This window comes from Triticum urartu, chromosome 2 (assembly GCF_003073215.2).
Source record: "Triticum urartu cultivar G1812 chromosome 2, Tu2.1, whole genome shotgun sequence".
NCBI lineage: Eukaryota > Viridiplantae > Streptophyta > Magnoliopsida > Poales > Poaceae > Triticum > Triticum urartu.
The window spans coordinates 27,357,199-27,374,775 of record NC_053023.1 but is presented as its reverse complement, the minus strand read 5'-3'; the positions used below and the strand labels follow the sequence as shown (position 1 = coordinate 27,374,775).

The following is a 17,577-nucleotide window of genomic DNA, read 5'->3' as shown; positions in this document are numbered from 1 at the left end:
ACTGCAGTATTGTTGTATATGTCCTGTCAACAATATGCATATGTATGCATCTCAACATCCCCTATCTCCGCCCTCAGATTAATTCCTAAATTTGTAGCAAAAACCTAGCTATATTCCAAATACTCTCATATACTATATATTTTAGATCAATACAAGTATATGAGAGTGATTTGATCGCTTGATCGCGTTCCTCTGTTTCATCTGATGCGATTTGCCATGTCGATCCCTCCGGAGGCCTGACAAATTGGTATCACGAGCCAGTGATTCCTCGGTGGCAGTACAGTTGGGTAGAGGGGGAGTCAAAAAATTTTCCCACCCATCGCCACCCATCTCAAAACGAAAAATAAGAAGTGTAGAAAAACTTTTATTAAAAAGAGAAGAAAAAAGTCTCACTGCCATTTAGAAAAACTCTAAAGAAAAGCAAGAACACTCTCACCATGACCAACCGGCAATGCGACAATGTGGCATAGCCGGTTGGCCACCATTCTACCACGCCTTAATGGGTTTAATACGTACGAGCAATGTTACCAAGCACCCAGCAGGCATGAGAGCATAGCCATGGGAGATTTTCAAAGTGTCAACGGAGATTTGAGCAAGCTCAATACGAGAAGCGCGGCATTGGTTCCGTTTCAAGGAAAGAAAAAAGAAGAGCACATCATGCGGAACGCAGCGACGCGGCGTGGGCTAGCCAATAGCCAGCCAGCGGCGTTGCGTTCTTTTGTTTTGTCCTCCCCTGCACCGCACTGCTCTGCTCGTCCATAGTACGCGCGCGACGGGAGGCCGGGAAATGGGTGACCCCTCCCTCCCTCCAGAAAATATCTGCGGGCAGCTGATGTGGGGGGTGGGTATGGGCGGAGGGGAGAAGGAAGGAAGGAAGGCAGGCGCGTCGCGTGTGTAGCGATGCAGAGCACGACTTCCCACCACCAACCAATCCAATCAACTCCTCCTCTCTCCGTCCCTCCCGAGGTCGGCCAGCCAGACGCAGCCGGTGATTAAACTAGGGAAAACGACGACTCCATTGGTACCGCGCACACGCACGCGCACGTACTACGAGTACAGTTACAAATAGCGTGGCACGCACACTGCTGGAGCCCCCTCGACGCTAGCTGGGTGGGCGCGTGCTCACATTTGTAGTTGCATTGCACAGTGTTGGACTGTTCCGTGTGAATGAACGGTAGGCCGTAGGCATACTACCAAATGCAGCAGCCGTAGAAACGGCGGCTGGACAGTAGTAGTAGCTGGCTCGGCGCGTTGAATTTCATAGTGTTGGGCTGTTCCAAATGCAGCCGCAGCAGATTATTACTCCAAACAACGAGTACACTAATTTATAACGTCTACCGAAGCAGCTGTCCTGGTTCGCTGATGAATAATGTACTAGTCTTTGGCTCGGCTGACACAATCTAGTGAGTTTAAGTTTAATAATCACAGCGCGGCATACGTGAAAGCCCGTGAACGATCGGGTATAATAAGTACTACTTACAGCCCAACCCCCCAGATCGGTGAACATGGCCTAGTACGACTCTAAATCTGGAGATCCAAGGCGATGGCTAGTGTCCCTAGCGTCCAAGAAAAGAATCCCAGAAACGTCAGTGGTCGGCTGCCTCCCCTCTCGTGGTCGTACAACCAGAAACTGAGTGGCAGCTACCAGGCTTGACCGCCATGATAGCGGCGGCGAGGTCACCCTCGGTATGGACTCCCAAGGCTCACCACCCCGCCCATGCGCCCACATGGCTGGCCCGCCACATTAGGCCAACTCCACCGCATGACCCATTCTGTTCGGCACCGTCCCGTCCATTTGGAGTAAAACGGACAAACATGTCGGCCCAGCGCGCGACGGCCCACACCTATCTAGTTTGTTTTGTGTCTGGGCCGATCCATTTCGAGCGCAAACTTGCGTCGGGTTTGGGTCGTCGCGGACACCGAACAGACGGGCCGCTCGTTCGCGTCTGGCCGCGTGGCGGGGCGGTCACCTACCTCCCACCCGTCAACATCAAAGCGCACAGGCGGCCGGCCCCACTTGTCATCGGCCCAGTGAAAGGTCGCCGTCCTTCTTAAATAGGGAACCCGTGGACCAGTCGTCGTTCACACTACCCCACTCCATTCCGAGGCCACCTCGAAACCCGACAGCGCAAAACCCTAGCCCTCTCCCGTCCTCGAGCTCGCCGGCCGGCCACCTCGAAGCCATGGGCCTTCTGAAACCACAAGGGGAAGCACGGCCGCGAAGCCGGCTCCTCGTCAGGGCGCCGCGCCGGTTCCGTGAAGAAGGAGGAGCCCGCACCACCACCATGTCGGGCCCCCGCGCCGCTCGTTCGCGTCTGGCCGCGTGGCGGGGCGGTCATCTACCTTCCACCCGCCAACATCAAAGCGCATGGGCGGCCGGCCCCACCTGTCATCGGCCCAGTGGAAGGTCGTCGTCCTTCTTAAATGGGGAACCCGTGGACCAATCGTCGTTCACACTGCCCCGCTCCATTCCGAGGCCTCCTCGAAACCCGACAGCGCAAAACCCTAGCCCTTCCCCGTCCTTGAGCTCGCCGGCCGGCCATCTCGAAGTCATGGGCTTCTGGAACCGCAAGGGGAAGCACGACCGCGAGGCCGGCTCCTCGTCAGGGCGCCGCGCCGGTTCCGTGAAGAAGGAGGAGCCTGCACCACCACCATGCCGGGCCCCCGCGCCGCTCGTTCGCGTCTGGCCGCGTGGCGAGGCGGTCACCTACCTCCCACCCGCCAACATCAAAGCGCACGGGTGGCCGGCCCCACCTGTCATCGGCCCAGTGGAAGGTCGTCGTCCTTCTTAAATGGGGAACCCGTGGACCAGTCGTCGTTCACACTGTCCCACTCCATTCCGAGGCCTCCTCGAAACCCGACAGTGCAAAACCCTAGCCCTCCCCCGTCCTCGAGCTCGCCGGCCGGCCACCTCGAAGCCATGGGCTTCTGGAACCGCAAGGGGAAGCACGACCGCGAGGCCGGCTCCTCGTCAGGGCGCCGCACCGGTTCCGTGAAGAAGGAGGAGCCCGCACCACCACCATGCCGGGCCCCCGCGCCGCCCGCGTTCTTCATCGCCCCCACGTCCGCCGGCGAGCGCGGCCGGCACTACATCCGCGCGAATGTGTGCCGCCGTTATTGGGAGACGAGGACGCCACTCCCCTGGAGCGACGTCCACCTTCCCAACAACTGGCACTTGTCCGCCGACCGTGTGCCCATCCCGCCGGTCCCGTTGAGCGGTCGTGCGCGCCGTGAGGAGATCGAGCGCCGCCGCCGACTCCTCCCCGACGACATGTACTACGACGACAGGTACGCCCCGGACTCACATATCTAGGACACTTGACAGGTACGCCGCGATCACTGGAGCGGGAGGCGTCGCCATGGAAGGAGGTGGTGCAGGCACCCCCCGCTCCCGTCTACCACGCACCGCAGCCCCGCCGGCCCACCTCCGGACGCCGCCGGCCTACGTCGACCTCGTCAGCGACGACGACGACACCGGCGGCCACTGAAGACGGCAACGGCATCGATGGGCATGGGCAGGAGCGCGCGGGCGGCGGCCGTTTTTATTTTTTTTATGTTTAATTATGGTACTAAGTTGGACGTGAAACTGAGCCGTTTTGTGGCCATGACCGTAACTTTAGTTTTAAGTTTTTAACTGCATTTATTTACTTTTTTAAGACATTTTATTTAATTTTTTTATGTTTTTTTAATCGCGTCTAACACGGACAAGATTTGGGATGCGACCGCGCGCTGAGCGCACCAACGACCCATCGGACGCGAACATGGGCGAACCCATTGCCGCCCCCAAAGGGACAAAATCCGGCCAAACTGAACGTCCGTTTAGGATTGTGCGGTGGAGTTGGCCTTATGGCTGCTGTTTGGTGTTTCTTTATCCTAGCGATATTTAGTGCAGCCTTGTATTGAGAATGGACGACCCTGATTTATTTATTTTCAAAATTTAAGCCAAAACTAACTATAGACCGAAAATTTAACAAAATCGCATGCGTTTCTCGGTGCTATCATTTCGATGCTGAACTCGGTTATATCAGGATCACATCCATAGTCGCCGAAAGGAAATCTACCACTTTTGGGAACAAGTCGACGATTCGCGGGGGAGCTTTCGTGTTCCAACGGCCTTCGGTTTGGCGCGTTCAAACCCACACGAGCCATCGAACAATGAAAATTCACCACCACACATTATTAACGCTACATCCGTTGCTAATCCACAACGCCAAACCTGTGCCACCTATGAAGCGACACGTCGTCCCCAGAAAAGAGAAGGATGGATAAACATCGGTCGCCGTCCGCCGTGTGGGCTTGGCTTGGCGCTCCGGTGACGGGCTGCCACATGGCCGCCGGCCGCTCGTTCCGACGTGTCATCGCGACGTGCAAATCCCAGGAACAGTCCCAGCACCGCGCATCGGGCCAATTCCATCGGGCGATCCTAAACTGATGCCCGCTTTGCCCGGAATCGGTTCGATTGGGTAGGACAATAAAATCGTGTCTGTCAGGATAAAAAATGCTCATATTTTCATATTGAAACAAGTTTGTACATTCAAATATTAATGTCTGAAAGTAAAAGTAGTTTTACAACCCAATCAAAATTATCTCTAATAAAATAGTTTTACAATCAAATCAAAATTGTCTTAAATGAACATAAAATGAACCAATACATCTATTGGTTGCTAATGTGATCCCACACGTGCTCAACCAAGTCATTAATCCAAATGAGTATGCCAATCACGCAGCTCACGGTGGAATTGGACAAACTGTTCAAATGTGGCCGGTTCTTGATGCAGGGGCTCAACATTCTCACCTTAATAACCAAATCCTTGGGTGAAGATAGTGTGATCACGCTCGTCCTCGACGATCATGTTGTGCATGATCACACAAGCAGTCATCACCTTCCAAAGCTTCCTTTCATCCCATGACATTGCAGGGTTTCGAACGATACCCCATTGGGATTGAAGCACACCAAAAGCACGTTCCACATCCTTTCTAGCACTCTCTTGCATTTGGGCAAATCTCTTTCTCTTCTCACCTTGGGGGTTCGAGATTGTCTTCACAAAAATTGACCACTAAGGATATATATACCATCAACTAGATAGTATCCCTTGTTGTACTGGTGACCGTTGATCTCAAAGTTGATAGGTGGGGAGTGGCCTTCTGCAAGCCTTGCGAAGACTGGAGAACGCTGCAGCACGTTGATATCATTGTGAGAAGCAATCATGCCGAAGAAAGAATGACATATCCAAAGATCCCGCGAAGCCACCGCTTTTAATATGACAGTGCACGCCTTGACATGCCCCATTGTACTGGCCCTGCCAAGCAAATGGACAGTTCTTTCATTCATAGTGCATACAATCTATGCTGCCAAGCATGCCTAGAAAGCCTCTAGCTGCGTTGGTCGCCAACAATCTCTCTGTAACAGCGGCAGTTGGCTGCCTCAAGTACTCAGGGCCAAACACCTCGATCACAGCCTGGCAGAACTTGTACATTGACATCAGACATGTTGTCTCACTCATACGCACATACTCACCCACAATATCGCCTGGAATTCCATATGCAAGCATGCGGATAGCCGCGGTGCATTTCTCGTAAGAGGAGAATCCAAGCTTCCCAAGGGCATTCGTCTTGCACTCGAAGTATGGGTCATGAGCAACCACCCCCTCTCGGATACGATTGAACACATGGCTTGCCATATGAAAACGTCGACGAAATTTATCCGGCTTGAAGAGCGGGGTGTTCGCAAAGTAGTCGGCATAGAGCAAGGCGTGGCCTCTCTCCCCGTTGCGGTTCAGGTTGGGAGCACAGCCAGGGAGTGACCCCCTGTACCGAGGAAGCTGCCGTTGAATGTGGTTGTGAACGACCAGTGCAGCCACCACAAGATCTTCATCATTCGACGACAAATCGTCCGATGAACAAATGAGGTGGTGGAAGAAAAACTCATCTCCACTATCCATACCTTTGTGGGCAAAATGTCGAACACCTCGCGGTCGTGGTGGCAAAGAGGCCGCGATGATCACATCGATGCAGCAGCGGTTGGCGGCCGGCTACTGGCCGCTCTGAAGCACTCGTCGGAAGCTGCCGTGGCCGTCGTGGTACGTCGCCGGTGGTCGTATCCCCTCTGCCGCTGGCTACGACGGTGACGGCCAAACCTCCTCTGATCGACGGCCAAAACTACGGCGAAAGCGCGGGCGTGGTGGCGGCCATGTCGAGACGTGGTTTGGTATGGACGGCCGGGGGCTGCACGGTGAGGAGGCGGCATGAGAATAGCGGCCGGGGCGGGAAAAGAGGATGGAGGTGTTGGAAGCGAAGGGACTGCTAGTGTCCCCGACAGGCGGGCCACGGAGGGATGATGGCGTGCGGCGAGCCCGTCCGCGCAATGTCCATTTCACCCCAAACTCGGCGCAAGTTTGGGCCAGAGATGAATCGAAAACGGACGAAATTCGGACATTTATCTGTTTGAGGCCGCGCGTTAGGACGCGATATTCGCCGTTTTACCTTAAATGAACGCACCCGAACAAGATTGGGTCGTGCGGTGGAGTTGGCCTCACTCCCGGAGTTTCTGCGTGTTTGGCCGGTGGCCGGTGGCCGGAGTACGACCAGTATATAGACAGACGGATCCAAAGCGACGGTTACTCCTCCGGGTCGCCGTGGTGGTCGGCCGGCCGTTTCCTCGCCACCGCACGAAAAAGTCAGTGACCGCCGCTCCCACGCCACTCGTGCTGCCACCGCTCCCTTGGCCGCGGCGGTGAGCGTCACCGTCGCTCACCAGCGCTCACATGGCACCATGCCGCCACCTGGCGCTGCCGACCACGCGGGGCCCACTCGCCAGCCACACATGCACGCACATAACCCACCGTTTTCCTACCAGCATCCTGCCCCACACGGCCGCACCACCCCTCCATGCCCAGACTGCCTGGCTCCGCCCACACGTGTCGCGCCGGCAGTGGGCGAGCACGCTCCCCCGGACGCCTATAAACGCAGCCCCCCCGGCACAAGGATTCCTCGTCTCACACAGCATCTCATCCAGCACCAGCAGCCAGCAGTTCTACCACAGAACTTGAACTCGAATCCAGCTGAACAATTTCTTGGGCTTTGAGGGAGAGAGGTTGAAGAAGGAAGAAGAAGGAGGAGAGCGGGATGGGCATCGTGGACGTGGTGTCGGAGTACTGCTCACTGCCGCGGGGTCGGCGGCACATGAAGAAGCGGAAGCAGTTCCAGACGGTGGAGATGAAGGTCCGGATCGACTGCGAGGGCTGCGAGCGCAAGGTCAAGAAGGCCCTCGACGACATGAAAGGTACCATCCGAGCTTTCTCCTTCCGGCCCAATCCGATTCCTCCCCTACCCAGCACATGTTTCTCCATTGACGGAAAGAAAAGGAAATCTTGCCTCGGCTCCTTTTCTCTGGCCAGATCTATATCTGGGGCGGCAGCTTTGCTCAAAGTGTGTCTAATGGTTGTGCAGGCGTGAGCTCGGTGGAGGTGACGCCGAAGCAGAACAAGGTGACGGTGACGGGGTACGTGGATCCGGCCAAGGTGATGCGGCGGGTGGCGTACAAGACCGGCAAGCGGGTGGAGCCGTGGCCCTACGTGCCGTACGACGTGGTGGCGCACCCCTACGCCCCGGGCGCCTACGACAAGCGCGCGCCCGCCGGCTACGTCCGCAACGTCATGAGCGACCCCTCCGCCGCGCCGCTCGCCAGGGCCTCCTCCACCGAGGCCAGGTACACCGCCGCATTCAGCGACGAGAACCCCAACGCCTGCTCCGTCATGTAGTAGTAGTAGTAGTCTTTGTAATTGTAAGACTCCGGCCGGCGACCTTTTCTAGCTGCTCTGCTCCTCCATGGCGTCGTTGGGATATCTAGATAGTCTCTGTTGGTGTTTTCTTGTACTATTTTTTAAACTAGATTAGAAGATGAAGATGGGTCTGTATTGTTGCTTCGGTTTGGTGTAAGATATGTTGGATTTGGTGAGGAGAAGCTCCATCAATCTTGTTGTTTATGCACAATGTTCTCAATCAGATGGGCGTTGCATGATTGATTTGGTAGTCTTCTGAAAAAATGATTGATCTGGTGAATGAAAGAGACTCTGTACTAGTTAATCAACCAGGAGCGTGCTGTTCCTGTTGGCAACGGCGCTGATAAGTCCCCTTGACCAACATTTATTCATAGCCAAAGTCCCAAAGATAATCACAATCTTACTGTTCTGAAACTTGGGGAAAATATCTGAAGTTGCCCAAGCACATCAGGCCAGGTCGACACCAAACTGAGATTGGCAGCATGTTGTTCTTGGACCATACCCCACTCGGTCTGCAATTTCTTGTGCATCACTCTGGCTCCGTCCTACTCTACAATACAAGCCGCGGTGACAAATCTCCTTGACTGGAAGTTTATTTTAGACAAAGTTAATCATACTACAAATACAGTATTATTTTATAACTTGGCGAGACAAGTGTCAAACTTCTAAATGTATGAGATGGTAAGATATTTGAAGTTAGTGAAGCAAAAATATAAGACACCACACCCAGATAAAATGGAGCTCGTCGTAGTTATTTTTTTAGTATTATTCATTCAAAGGGTTTTATCCACTGATTTCTGTTGCTCTCGTCTCCGGGCACTGATTAAGACTCAGCTCAGTCGGTAACTTCCAAAGGAAGAAAAGGACGCAATTGAGTTGTCAAAAAGATAAATAGAGAAGAAGTTACCAGATAAGGTAACTGATGAGTCGGTGTTATCTTAGCCGAAAGTTAATTCCGGGACATCGGGAAATTTATTTAACTAGTCAAAGCGCCAAATTGAGCAGTGTATTAAACCGGACGCATATATATCGACAAGTGAGATGGGCGGCAAACTGAGTTTGGGCAATATCAATATTATTTCGGTAGGGTTGCTGCGTCGTACTTGTGCGCATTATTTCGGTGGTTGCGTCGCTGCAGTCTCCCGTCAGCATTTTTCTTTTGGTGATGAAGTCTCATGTCAGCTTTAGGCAGGGAGATGCCAAACTTTATCTGGCCCGCGGCCAACTCACAATCAAAATTCACCGGGTGCTAGTAGTAATGCTACGTACTATTTTTGTTTTTTGTTTTTAAAGAGAGACTTGCTATAGACCACTGAATTTCTTGCAAGAAACAAAACAAAAAAACATTGCTATAGAGCACTGAATTAATCATACGACTATGGTAAGCAAAGTGTTGAGCATCAGTCTGCTGTACAATATGGCAGTGGTTTAAGTAAAGCAGAGAGATGCTGGATTTACTTTGCTCCCCCCTCTCACGCAGGCGCAGCAGCAGCAGCAGCAGAGGGCACAACGACGACAACCGGGTGGTGGATCCGGATCGACATCCTTGCACAGAAACAAAGCGCAAAAGAACAAAGAGGCCGAAGGAAAGATGCACACAACACCTGCCGCCCAGATCTACCGCCTACCTACACCGTGATCGTACCACTGACAGATACGCAGCAGAAACACCCGTGGCCTCCGTAGATGCGTGAGTTCTTTTTTCACAATTTTCTTTGCGACTCCGACGATTGATCATTCGATGACGAGGAGAAGATATTGGCTGCCGTGTTGGTCCATCACCACCTCAACAGCCAACGCCAGTTGTTTCGTGGCTCCATTTCGAACCACCTTCCGGCGTTGAATCGCAACCGAAAGAGTAGACATTTCTTTCTTTGGAAGGACTACTTTGATACAACAAATTCGTTGTTCAAACATCAAAAATTCTGCCGCCGTTTCCGTATGAGTAGATATCTTTTCAACCGTATTAGAGAGGGGGTGGTTGGCTATGATGACTATTTCGAGTGCAAAGAGGATGCCGTTGGCAAGATTGGTTTCTCCTTTTATCAGAAATGCATTGTCGCCATCTGAATGCTTGCATACGGAGTGCCCGGTGATCTCATTGACAAGTACGTCCGTATGAGCGAGTCTACATGCCTAGAATCCCTGTATAAGTTCTACAAGACTGTTATTGCTGTGTTTGGCCTTGAGTACTTGAGAGAGCCGACTCCTGAAGGTACAACCCGTTTGTTGGCGATGAATGCCAGCAGGGGCTTCCCAGGGATGCTTGACAGTATAGACTGCATGCGCTTGGAGTGAAAGAATTGCCCTTCTGATTGGCAAGGGTAGTATAAGGGCCATGTCAGGGCTTGCACTCTCATACTATAGGCCATGACGTCTCAAGATCTCTGGATCTGGCACTCTTTCTTTGGCATGGCTGGATCACACAATGATATCAACATGTTTCAGCGCTCGCTGGTGTTTGCTAGGCTTGCCGAAGGCAATAGCCCACTAGTGAACTTTACTATCAAAGGCCACAACTACGACAAAGGATACTACCTGGATGACGGTATCTATCGTCAATGGACCACTATTGTCAAGACAATTCCCAACCCTGTCGGAGAGAAGAGGAAAAGATTTGCCCAAGAGCAAGAGAGTGCTAGGAAGGATGTCGAGCGTGCCTTTGGTGTTTTGCAATCTCGATGGGGCATCGTTTGGTATCCTGCTAATACCTGGACCACGCAGAAACTATTGGAGGTGATGACTGCTTGTGTGATCATGCACAATATGATCGTAGAAGACGAGCGCTCGGAACGTATGTACGATCAAGAGTTTCAGTTTCAGAGTGAGAACGTTGTGCCTGAGCATAGAGGAGCGGCAACGTTTGAACAGTTCACTCAATTTCATCATGACATGCGTGCTTGGGAAACTCACGTGCAACTGCAATATGATTTGGTTGAACATATGTGGACTCATGTTGGCAACCAATAGATGTTTCTTCTTTTATTCGTTTGCAAAACTATGTGAGATGTTTTTATTTTTATTCGGCTTGTAAACTATGCTATTTTTATTCGTTCAAACTATATTATTTGACTACATATTTAAATGCAAATAAATCAATGCAAAATTGAGCTATTTGTTGAAATAGGGCGGCCAACCGGCCACACCGCCATATATAGATCGATGCGTTGGGTGCGCTGCCGATCCATCTTCTATATCTAAATAGCTAGCCCCACTAACATATTTTTCTCAACATGCAAGCATGACACCTTGTCAAACAACATGCATTAGAAAAGGCCCACATCAGTATTCAATGAGTCATAGAAAAAGGTTCACCTCAACATGCAAACATGCATGATATATTTAAGAAATATTTTTCAAAAATACAAAAACAAACACAATAAAGCATATGCATTTTGAGTTTTAGCTCGTGTTATTTCTCCAATATTTCTATTTTTCCTTAAAGCATATATACTTTTAGTTTAGCTCTCATATTATTTCTCCAAATATTCTTATTTTTCTATAAAATCAATATCTTTTAAAATACATTGCAAAATATTCCCGTAACAACATGCGGAGCATCAACTAGTATCTAAAACAGGCCGGACGCCGGACGGATGGCCGACCCAAACAAACAAAAAACAGACGAAATCGCCATCCGTTTAGATCGCCCTATTAAAATTGCTCTTATTATTGAAACTGTTGCGCGTACTAATAATGCCCGATTTTTGGACGACCAGCTAATCGAGAGGCCGTTGCCCTTTGACACCCCTGCATGTGCGGCTGGATTAACAAGGTCGTGCAGGAATCGTGCAATAATTGTCGTTCGTGTAGCACAGTTTTATTATTATCTTATATAAACTTGGCTAGACAGACAAAGTGTCAACTTCTAAATCTGAACATTTGAAGTTGGTGGAGCAAACGAGGTCGACGCCAAGCTCATGAGATTGGCCAACAAGTTGTACCGTGCTGCTCTGCAGTTTTTTACACTTATATTATATACTCCTTCTGTCCGAAAATATTGGTTATCAAAATAGATAAAAAGGAATATATTTAGATGTATTTTAGTTTTAGATACAGTTTTTTTTATCCATTTTAATGATATAGATATATCTCCTTTTATCCATTTTGACGACAAATATTTTTGAACGGAGAAAGTACTATGGAAAAACAGAGACGTTGATGACCGGCGCCCAAATCTATACTTGCAATCACAGCCTACGCAATGCCAGCAACGGTCCGTGATCACCATTTGCAATTCTGCCAAGGCCGCCGTTTTCTCTTTTTTTAAAACGGAGGCAAACTTTTTGCCTCATCTCATTAATGAAGAAGAAAAGTATTGCCTGATTAAGGTGGTGTTTAGTTTTCTAATCATAGAATTTCTTTTAGTCCCAACTAAAAAATATTTAGTCCTTGAATAGTCCCTCCCTGTTTGTTTCCAAATACTAAAAAATCCCTAGTCCCTTCATAAAGGTTATTAAATGACCATGTTGCCCCTAGTATATAGAAAAAAACAATCAAACAACACCATGGAGTGACGGGCCAATGGGTGCATGAAGGGGCATTGTTGGAAAAGTCTCAAAAAGTCCCAAAAAGACTCTCCTTTAGAGTCTTCTTCATTTAATCCCAAATGCCTAGTTTAGTCCCTAAAAAGTCCCTCCCGTTTGGTAAAAAAGTCTCTAAGAGGGACTTTTTTAGTTCCTACACAAAAAAGTCCCTGAAAACAAACACCCCCTAATTAACGGAAAATCGAGTAAAAATCGTTACAACACGTGCACACAGGACACACAGGGCGACCTGGCAACCAACACAAGAACGCACACACGTCTTCAAAGGAGAGAACGCCCTCAAGATTGCAATCCGGTGTCATCATCATCACACCTCCATAAGGGCGACTCCGACTCTATCATCGACGACCACCGAAGTAACTCTCACCACAAGCAAGGCCGCCGTTCCGTTCCCTTGCCTGATCCTCGGTTAATTGCTCGCGTCTCTTGCCACTGATTAAGACCCGGCTCACTACAGTAAGTTTCAGAAAAAGAAAATGACTTTGCTGGGTCGTCAAATCGAAGTAAGCTAAGATAACTGGAGTGGACGAGTCCTGCGTCGACAAGAGTCAACGTCATCGTAGCCAAACGTTAATCATACCGTTAATAAGGAAATTAACTAGTCGCAGTAGCCAACTTCTAATCAAATACTACTCCTGTCTCATAGCGGGCACACACGTATCAAATGTTTCTGTAAGCAATGCCACGTCTCCTGGAACGCACTGATAAAGACTCACCTCACCCAATAACTTTCAGCCAGAGTAACGGCGACCTGCAGAACTGCAGATGATGACCAGATAAGATAACCTGATGAGTCCCCCTTCGCCAAGAATTGGCTCTTTGGGCGGTCATGTATGTATGGGGCGCTCGCAACAGCGCGCTGCCTGTTGGCTTCGAAACTTCTCAGTCGAAATAGTTCATCTCTAAATGTAGTCATCATGGTTGATGAACGAAAAGTTTCCTTTCCGCTAAAAAAGAGATAAGATAACTTGATGAGTCCCCCTTCGCCAAGAGTAATCTTAGCCAAAAGTTAATCATGCCATCAAGAAAATTAACCCCTCCAATTTCCAAACTTGTAATCATGCTAAAGCGGATATGTATATACTGTATCATATAAATATCTGCAAAGTGAGATCGATGGCAGACTGAGATTGGGCAACATGTGACATGTCACAGTAGCACTGCTCTTGGGTGCTTGTCATGCTTTCGGTGCGAAGGAAGATGCCAAACTTCACTCGCTCGTCGCGGGGGTCATCCTACCACGCTAGCAGCCAGCAGAGGGCACGACGGCAGCTAGGATGATGATCGGTCCACATCATCCTTGTAGGCACTCCCTCTGTTTAAAATTACTTGTCGCAGAAATAGATGTATCTAGATGTATTTTAGTTCTAGATACATTCATTTTCAAGACAAGTAATTTTAAACGAAGGGAGTAGTACAGAAAGAAACGAAGTGCAAGAAAACAAAGAGCCTACTATACATCCTGCCGACCGCATCCACTACCCTAGCTAAGCTGCTCCATTATCGGCCTACGTACACACCCTCGCCCGCCGTGCCGAACGCTTCCGACCCGTTGCTCTCTCTCGCCGGCTCTCTGCCAAGTTAGGCGTGGAGGGAGCCACCTTGATTAAGAATTTATGAAGAATTGCCTTACTAGGTGTTCATTCTATCGAAATTGCATAGGAGCACTCGACGACGACGCTCATCCGAATCCTTCTCATTCAGTCATATCAGGATCCTCACTCACTTTAATAGATGCTTTGTATTCATAGCTTTAACATCTTGTATTCACTTCACACTGTTCAGTAGTATATCAGAACTACAGTCCATGCGGTTCAGTCCCTAGGAAGCAAACATTCTATCCCAATGTGGTTGAGCCGGCCTCACCTAACAACCCCCAACCACCTAGTGGCTTGAATGCCTCATATTCTCGCAAACTGCCCGTATGTGATGCTCATCCCTCATGCGCCCGTGTTACCAGAACAAGTCCTAAAATGATCATGTGCGTGCCGATCTCCTATGAATCCTGATGTTTTTATGTTCAGCTTATATGTGTTTAGTCCTCTGTATGCATTTCCCGGACAAGCCATTCCAACTACTATGTAATCTTATTTTCTTATCAGCACGGGATGTGGTCGCTGCTTTCTAGTGAACTTGTACCGCCTACCATTATTGTTAATCTAAATCATGTTTAATTACCGCCTATCATTATCACCGGATGTGGTTGCTGCTTGCTCATGTCATTTTAAGTTTATTCCCCCTTTTTTAACGACGAATTTACACGTGACAGTGTCTGTTGGACCTCTGTATTTTTTTTCTAGGATGTGAATCTTGAGTCCGCAAAATTTTCACTGCCCACACATCTCATTTCCAACTGTAACTAACATTATCACATCGCTGTCAAAAAAAAAACTAACATTATCACACCCCAGACATCACCACACAATTTACTATCTGTGCACCCGTACACAAAACCAACCCCACACGCTTTCCATCATGTGCATTATAAACACCCAAACACCGAGGTTTACCTTCCGTTGATGCGGCAGTCCTGATACATGGGCGGATCTAGTGAACTAATCATCTCAGTTCACTATCAAAAAACAGCTTCAGATTGGAGCTTATCAAGAACTGTTTACGAACTGCCCAGCCTAACTTTCCTCTTCGATCGCTATGGATGTTGGGGAGAAGAACTGTGCACGGTTCGAGAGGTTCCTTGCTTCTTTGCGATGGAGTGTGTGCTGCTTGGAGTAATAAATCATTAAAAGGGAGGAGACAGACCGAGTTAATTCGGGTCGCCCCTGTTCTTTACTACTCCCTCCGTAAACTAATATAAGAGCGTTTAGATAACTATTTTAGTTATCTAAAGGCTCTTATATTAGTTTACAGAGGGAGTACAATGTTCGAGGTGCAGACCTATTCAATGACGCAGCACAACTGCACAGGTACGTACTAGTATTCCCTTCTACGCATGGGTAGTGTATTCACACGCAGCAACTCATTTCGTCAAAAGTGGCATGGATCCCTAGCAAGCAGTGGGGCGGATCTGATTTCAGAGCGTTGCGTCACCGAGTGCTCCTAATACGCTTCCTTGATCCTACCAGATATATATGTCGGCTTGACCAATATAATTCATTTTTCTATGAAATTTACTCCCTCTGTTCGAAAATACTATATAAGTTGTACTGTATTAATTTTGACTTTTGAAACAGTATTTCAGGACGGAGGGAATACTTTTTATTATCTAAAGAAAGAGAGCCAGCGTGTCAAAGGTTATAAATATCTTGACTGGAAGTGGATAAATATCCACGTCTTTGCCGAAGCAAACGAGACCGACGGCGAACTGAGATTTGGCGCAACGTGCTGCATCGTACTTACGTGCATTATTGTTTCGGTGGGTGCAGTCCCCTGTCATAATTTAGGTATGACAGAGAGATTATTGGTTCGTTGGGCTGTCCACAAGCCACATACCTTACTGTCCAAGGCCCGCCGCCAATTCGCTATTGAAATTCAGAACTTCTAAAGTGTTTGTGAGCTATGCCGCATCTCACAAAAGAACGTGGATCTTCCACCTTTCCTCATCAACGGGCATGGGCCAAATGATGAAATATATGGGGCTGCCCATACTACAATCGTCTTGCATTTTCTAAAAAAAGAGTCTGATTTTGTAAATTCCACTAGTTGTAACAACACTTGTCCACCCTAACCAATACCAGTCATAACAACACTTGTTGTAAAATCCACCCCAAAAGATGAAACATAATTGCTCATCGTCTTTTAGATCTCATTTTAAGGAACAAACAGAGATAAAAACAGGCATTCCAATAGCTCAAAGAACATTTAAAACCAGGCACCGGACAAAAGATGGAGAGAAGCGGGAATTCTCATTTCTCCTACTCCAAAACCAATCATTCCGTACACTAAAGCAGCAGTGTGAAGCATGTTTTCATGTCAAGCCGTGTATTTAACTTTCATATATGCGGCACCATTATTGTATCCTACTAAAAGCTTGGCATTTGAATAACCCGACTGCCTTATGAAAGACACGCATTCCATCCGATTTCATCCATTTGAAATGAGGGCTTGAACGAGCAAAAAATTCTATTAGTGGCGCTTTTCTTCTACTCCTGGCACTGGCCCTCTGGGATTCTTGATGGTTCTCCGATTGCATCTTCCATCCCTTGGTACCACTCGCCGATTTGGGTATGCTAAACCATGTCTTTTCCAGATTGCAGGTATCTGATAGGTCTCAGAACACCAAATGCCGCAAGATCTGCCAAGTTAGGCTTGGAACCACCTTGATGATAAGACATTGAAAACGAAGTTAATGCAAAAGGACTACAATAAACTTGCTGTATTCTAATTTCCCTATAGGTTCTAAGATGCTTCTTTTATTTGGTTCAAGGATAGATAAGATACCAAGAAAATTCCTTCCGTTCAGGGCTTCCGTCCATGTGTTGGGCGAAGAGGTACAACGGCGATGTCAGAGGAGTGTGCGGATGTAAAGCAAGGGAAAGAAAGAGCGGATTGGAAGAAAATGGGATCGGAAGGGATGATTTAGCGGGCCGGGGTTGTCGGAGTTCTACGTGGCTGCTGTCCGGACTCCCGCAAAGTCCTGCCCCAATCATAACTTTGCGGGAGAAAGTGTGTCTGGACCGTTCAACGGATCAATATAAATTCGTGTTGGATGACACAACATGTTTAGACCACGTAATCTCAGCGTATGCAGATCGTTTGAGGGTCAGCGTTAGAGATGCCCTAATACTATTAATTTTCTTTTAAAGAAAGAGAGGGTAATATCATGGTCTCTGCATGCCTGATGCACACAACTTTTCATACGATCGACTATGGTAAGCAAAGTGTTGAGCCTCAGTCTGCTATACAATATGGCAGTGGATCTACTTTGCTCCCCCATCACGCAGCAGCAGAGGGCACGACGACAACCGGCCGGGTCGATCGACATCCTTGTACAGAAACAAAGCGCGAAAGAACAAAGAGGCCAAACAAAAGATGCAAACAACCTGACGGCCAGATCTACTCCTACCCTACCTACGCAGGAACACCCGTGGCCAGACCAGCGTCTGCAGGGGCGTGGGTTAATTTTAGACGAGGCTAATCACACCGTCATTGTTTGAAAAACTAGCTATACGAAGTGTCATATTTCTTCTGTCCTGAATTATTTATCGTAGAAATAGATATATCTAAAGCTAAAAATATATGTAGATATATCCATTTTTACGACATAGGACAGAGGGAGTATGGGACGGCAA

The 17,577-nt window shown here is 48.7% G+C and overlaps 1 protein-coding gene across 1 annotated transcript; it reads left to right on the top strand.

Annotated features, from left to right (window-relative positions):
* The first annotated feature begins 6,982 nt into the window (after positions 1–6,982).
* Positions 6,983–8,020, top strand: LOC125535340 (heavy metal-associated isoprenylated plant protein 27-like). The gene is made up of 2 exons (XM_048698391.1): positions 6,983–7,282; positions 7,450–8,020. The coding sequence occupies exons 1-2, from the start codon at positions 7,126–7,128 to the stop codon at positions 7,758–7,760; spliced, it is 468 nt and encodes a 155-aa protein (XP_048554348.1). The 5' UTR covers positions 6,983–7,125; the 3' UTR covers positions 7,761–8,020.
* Positions 8,021–17,577: the final 9,557 nt, after the last annotated feature.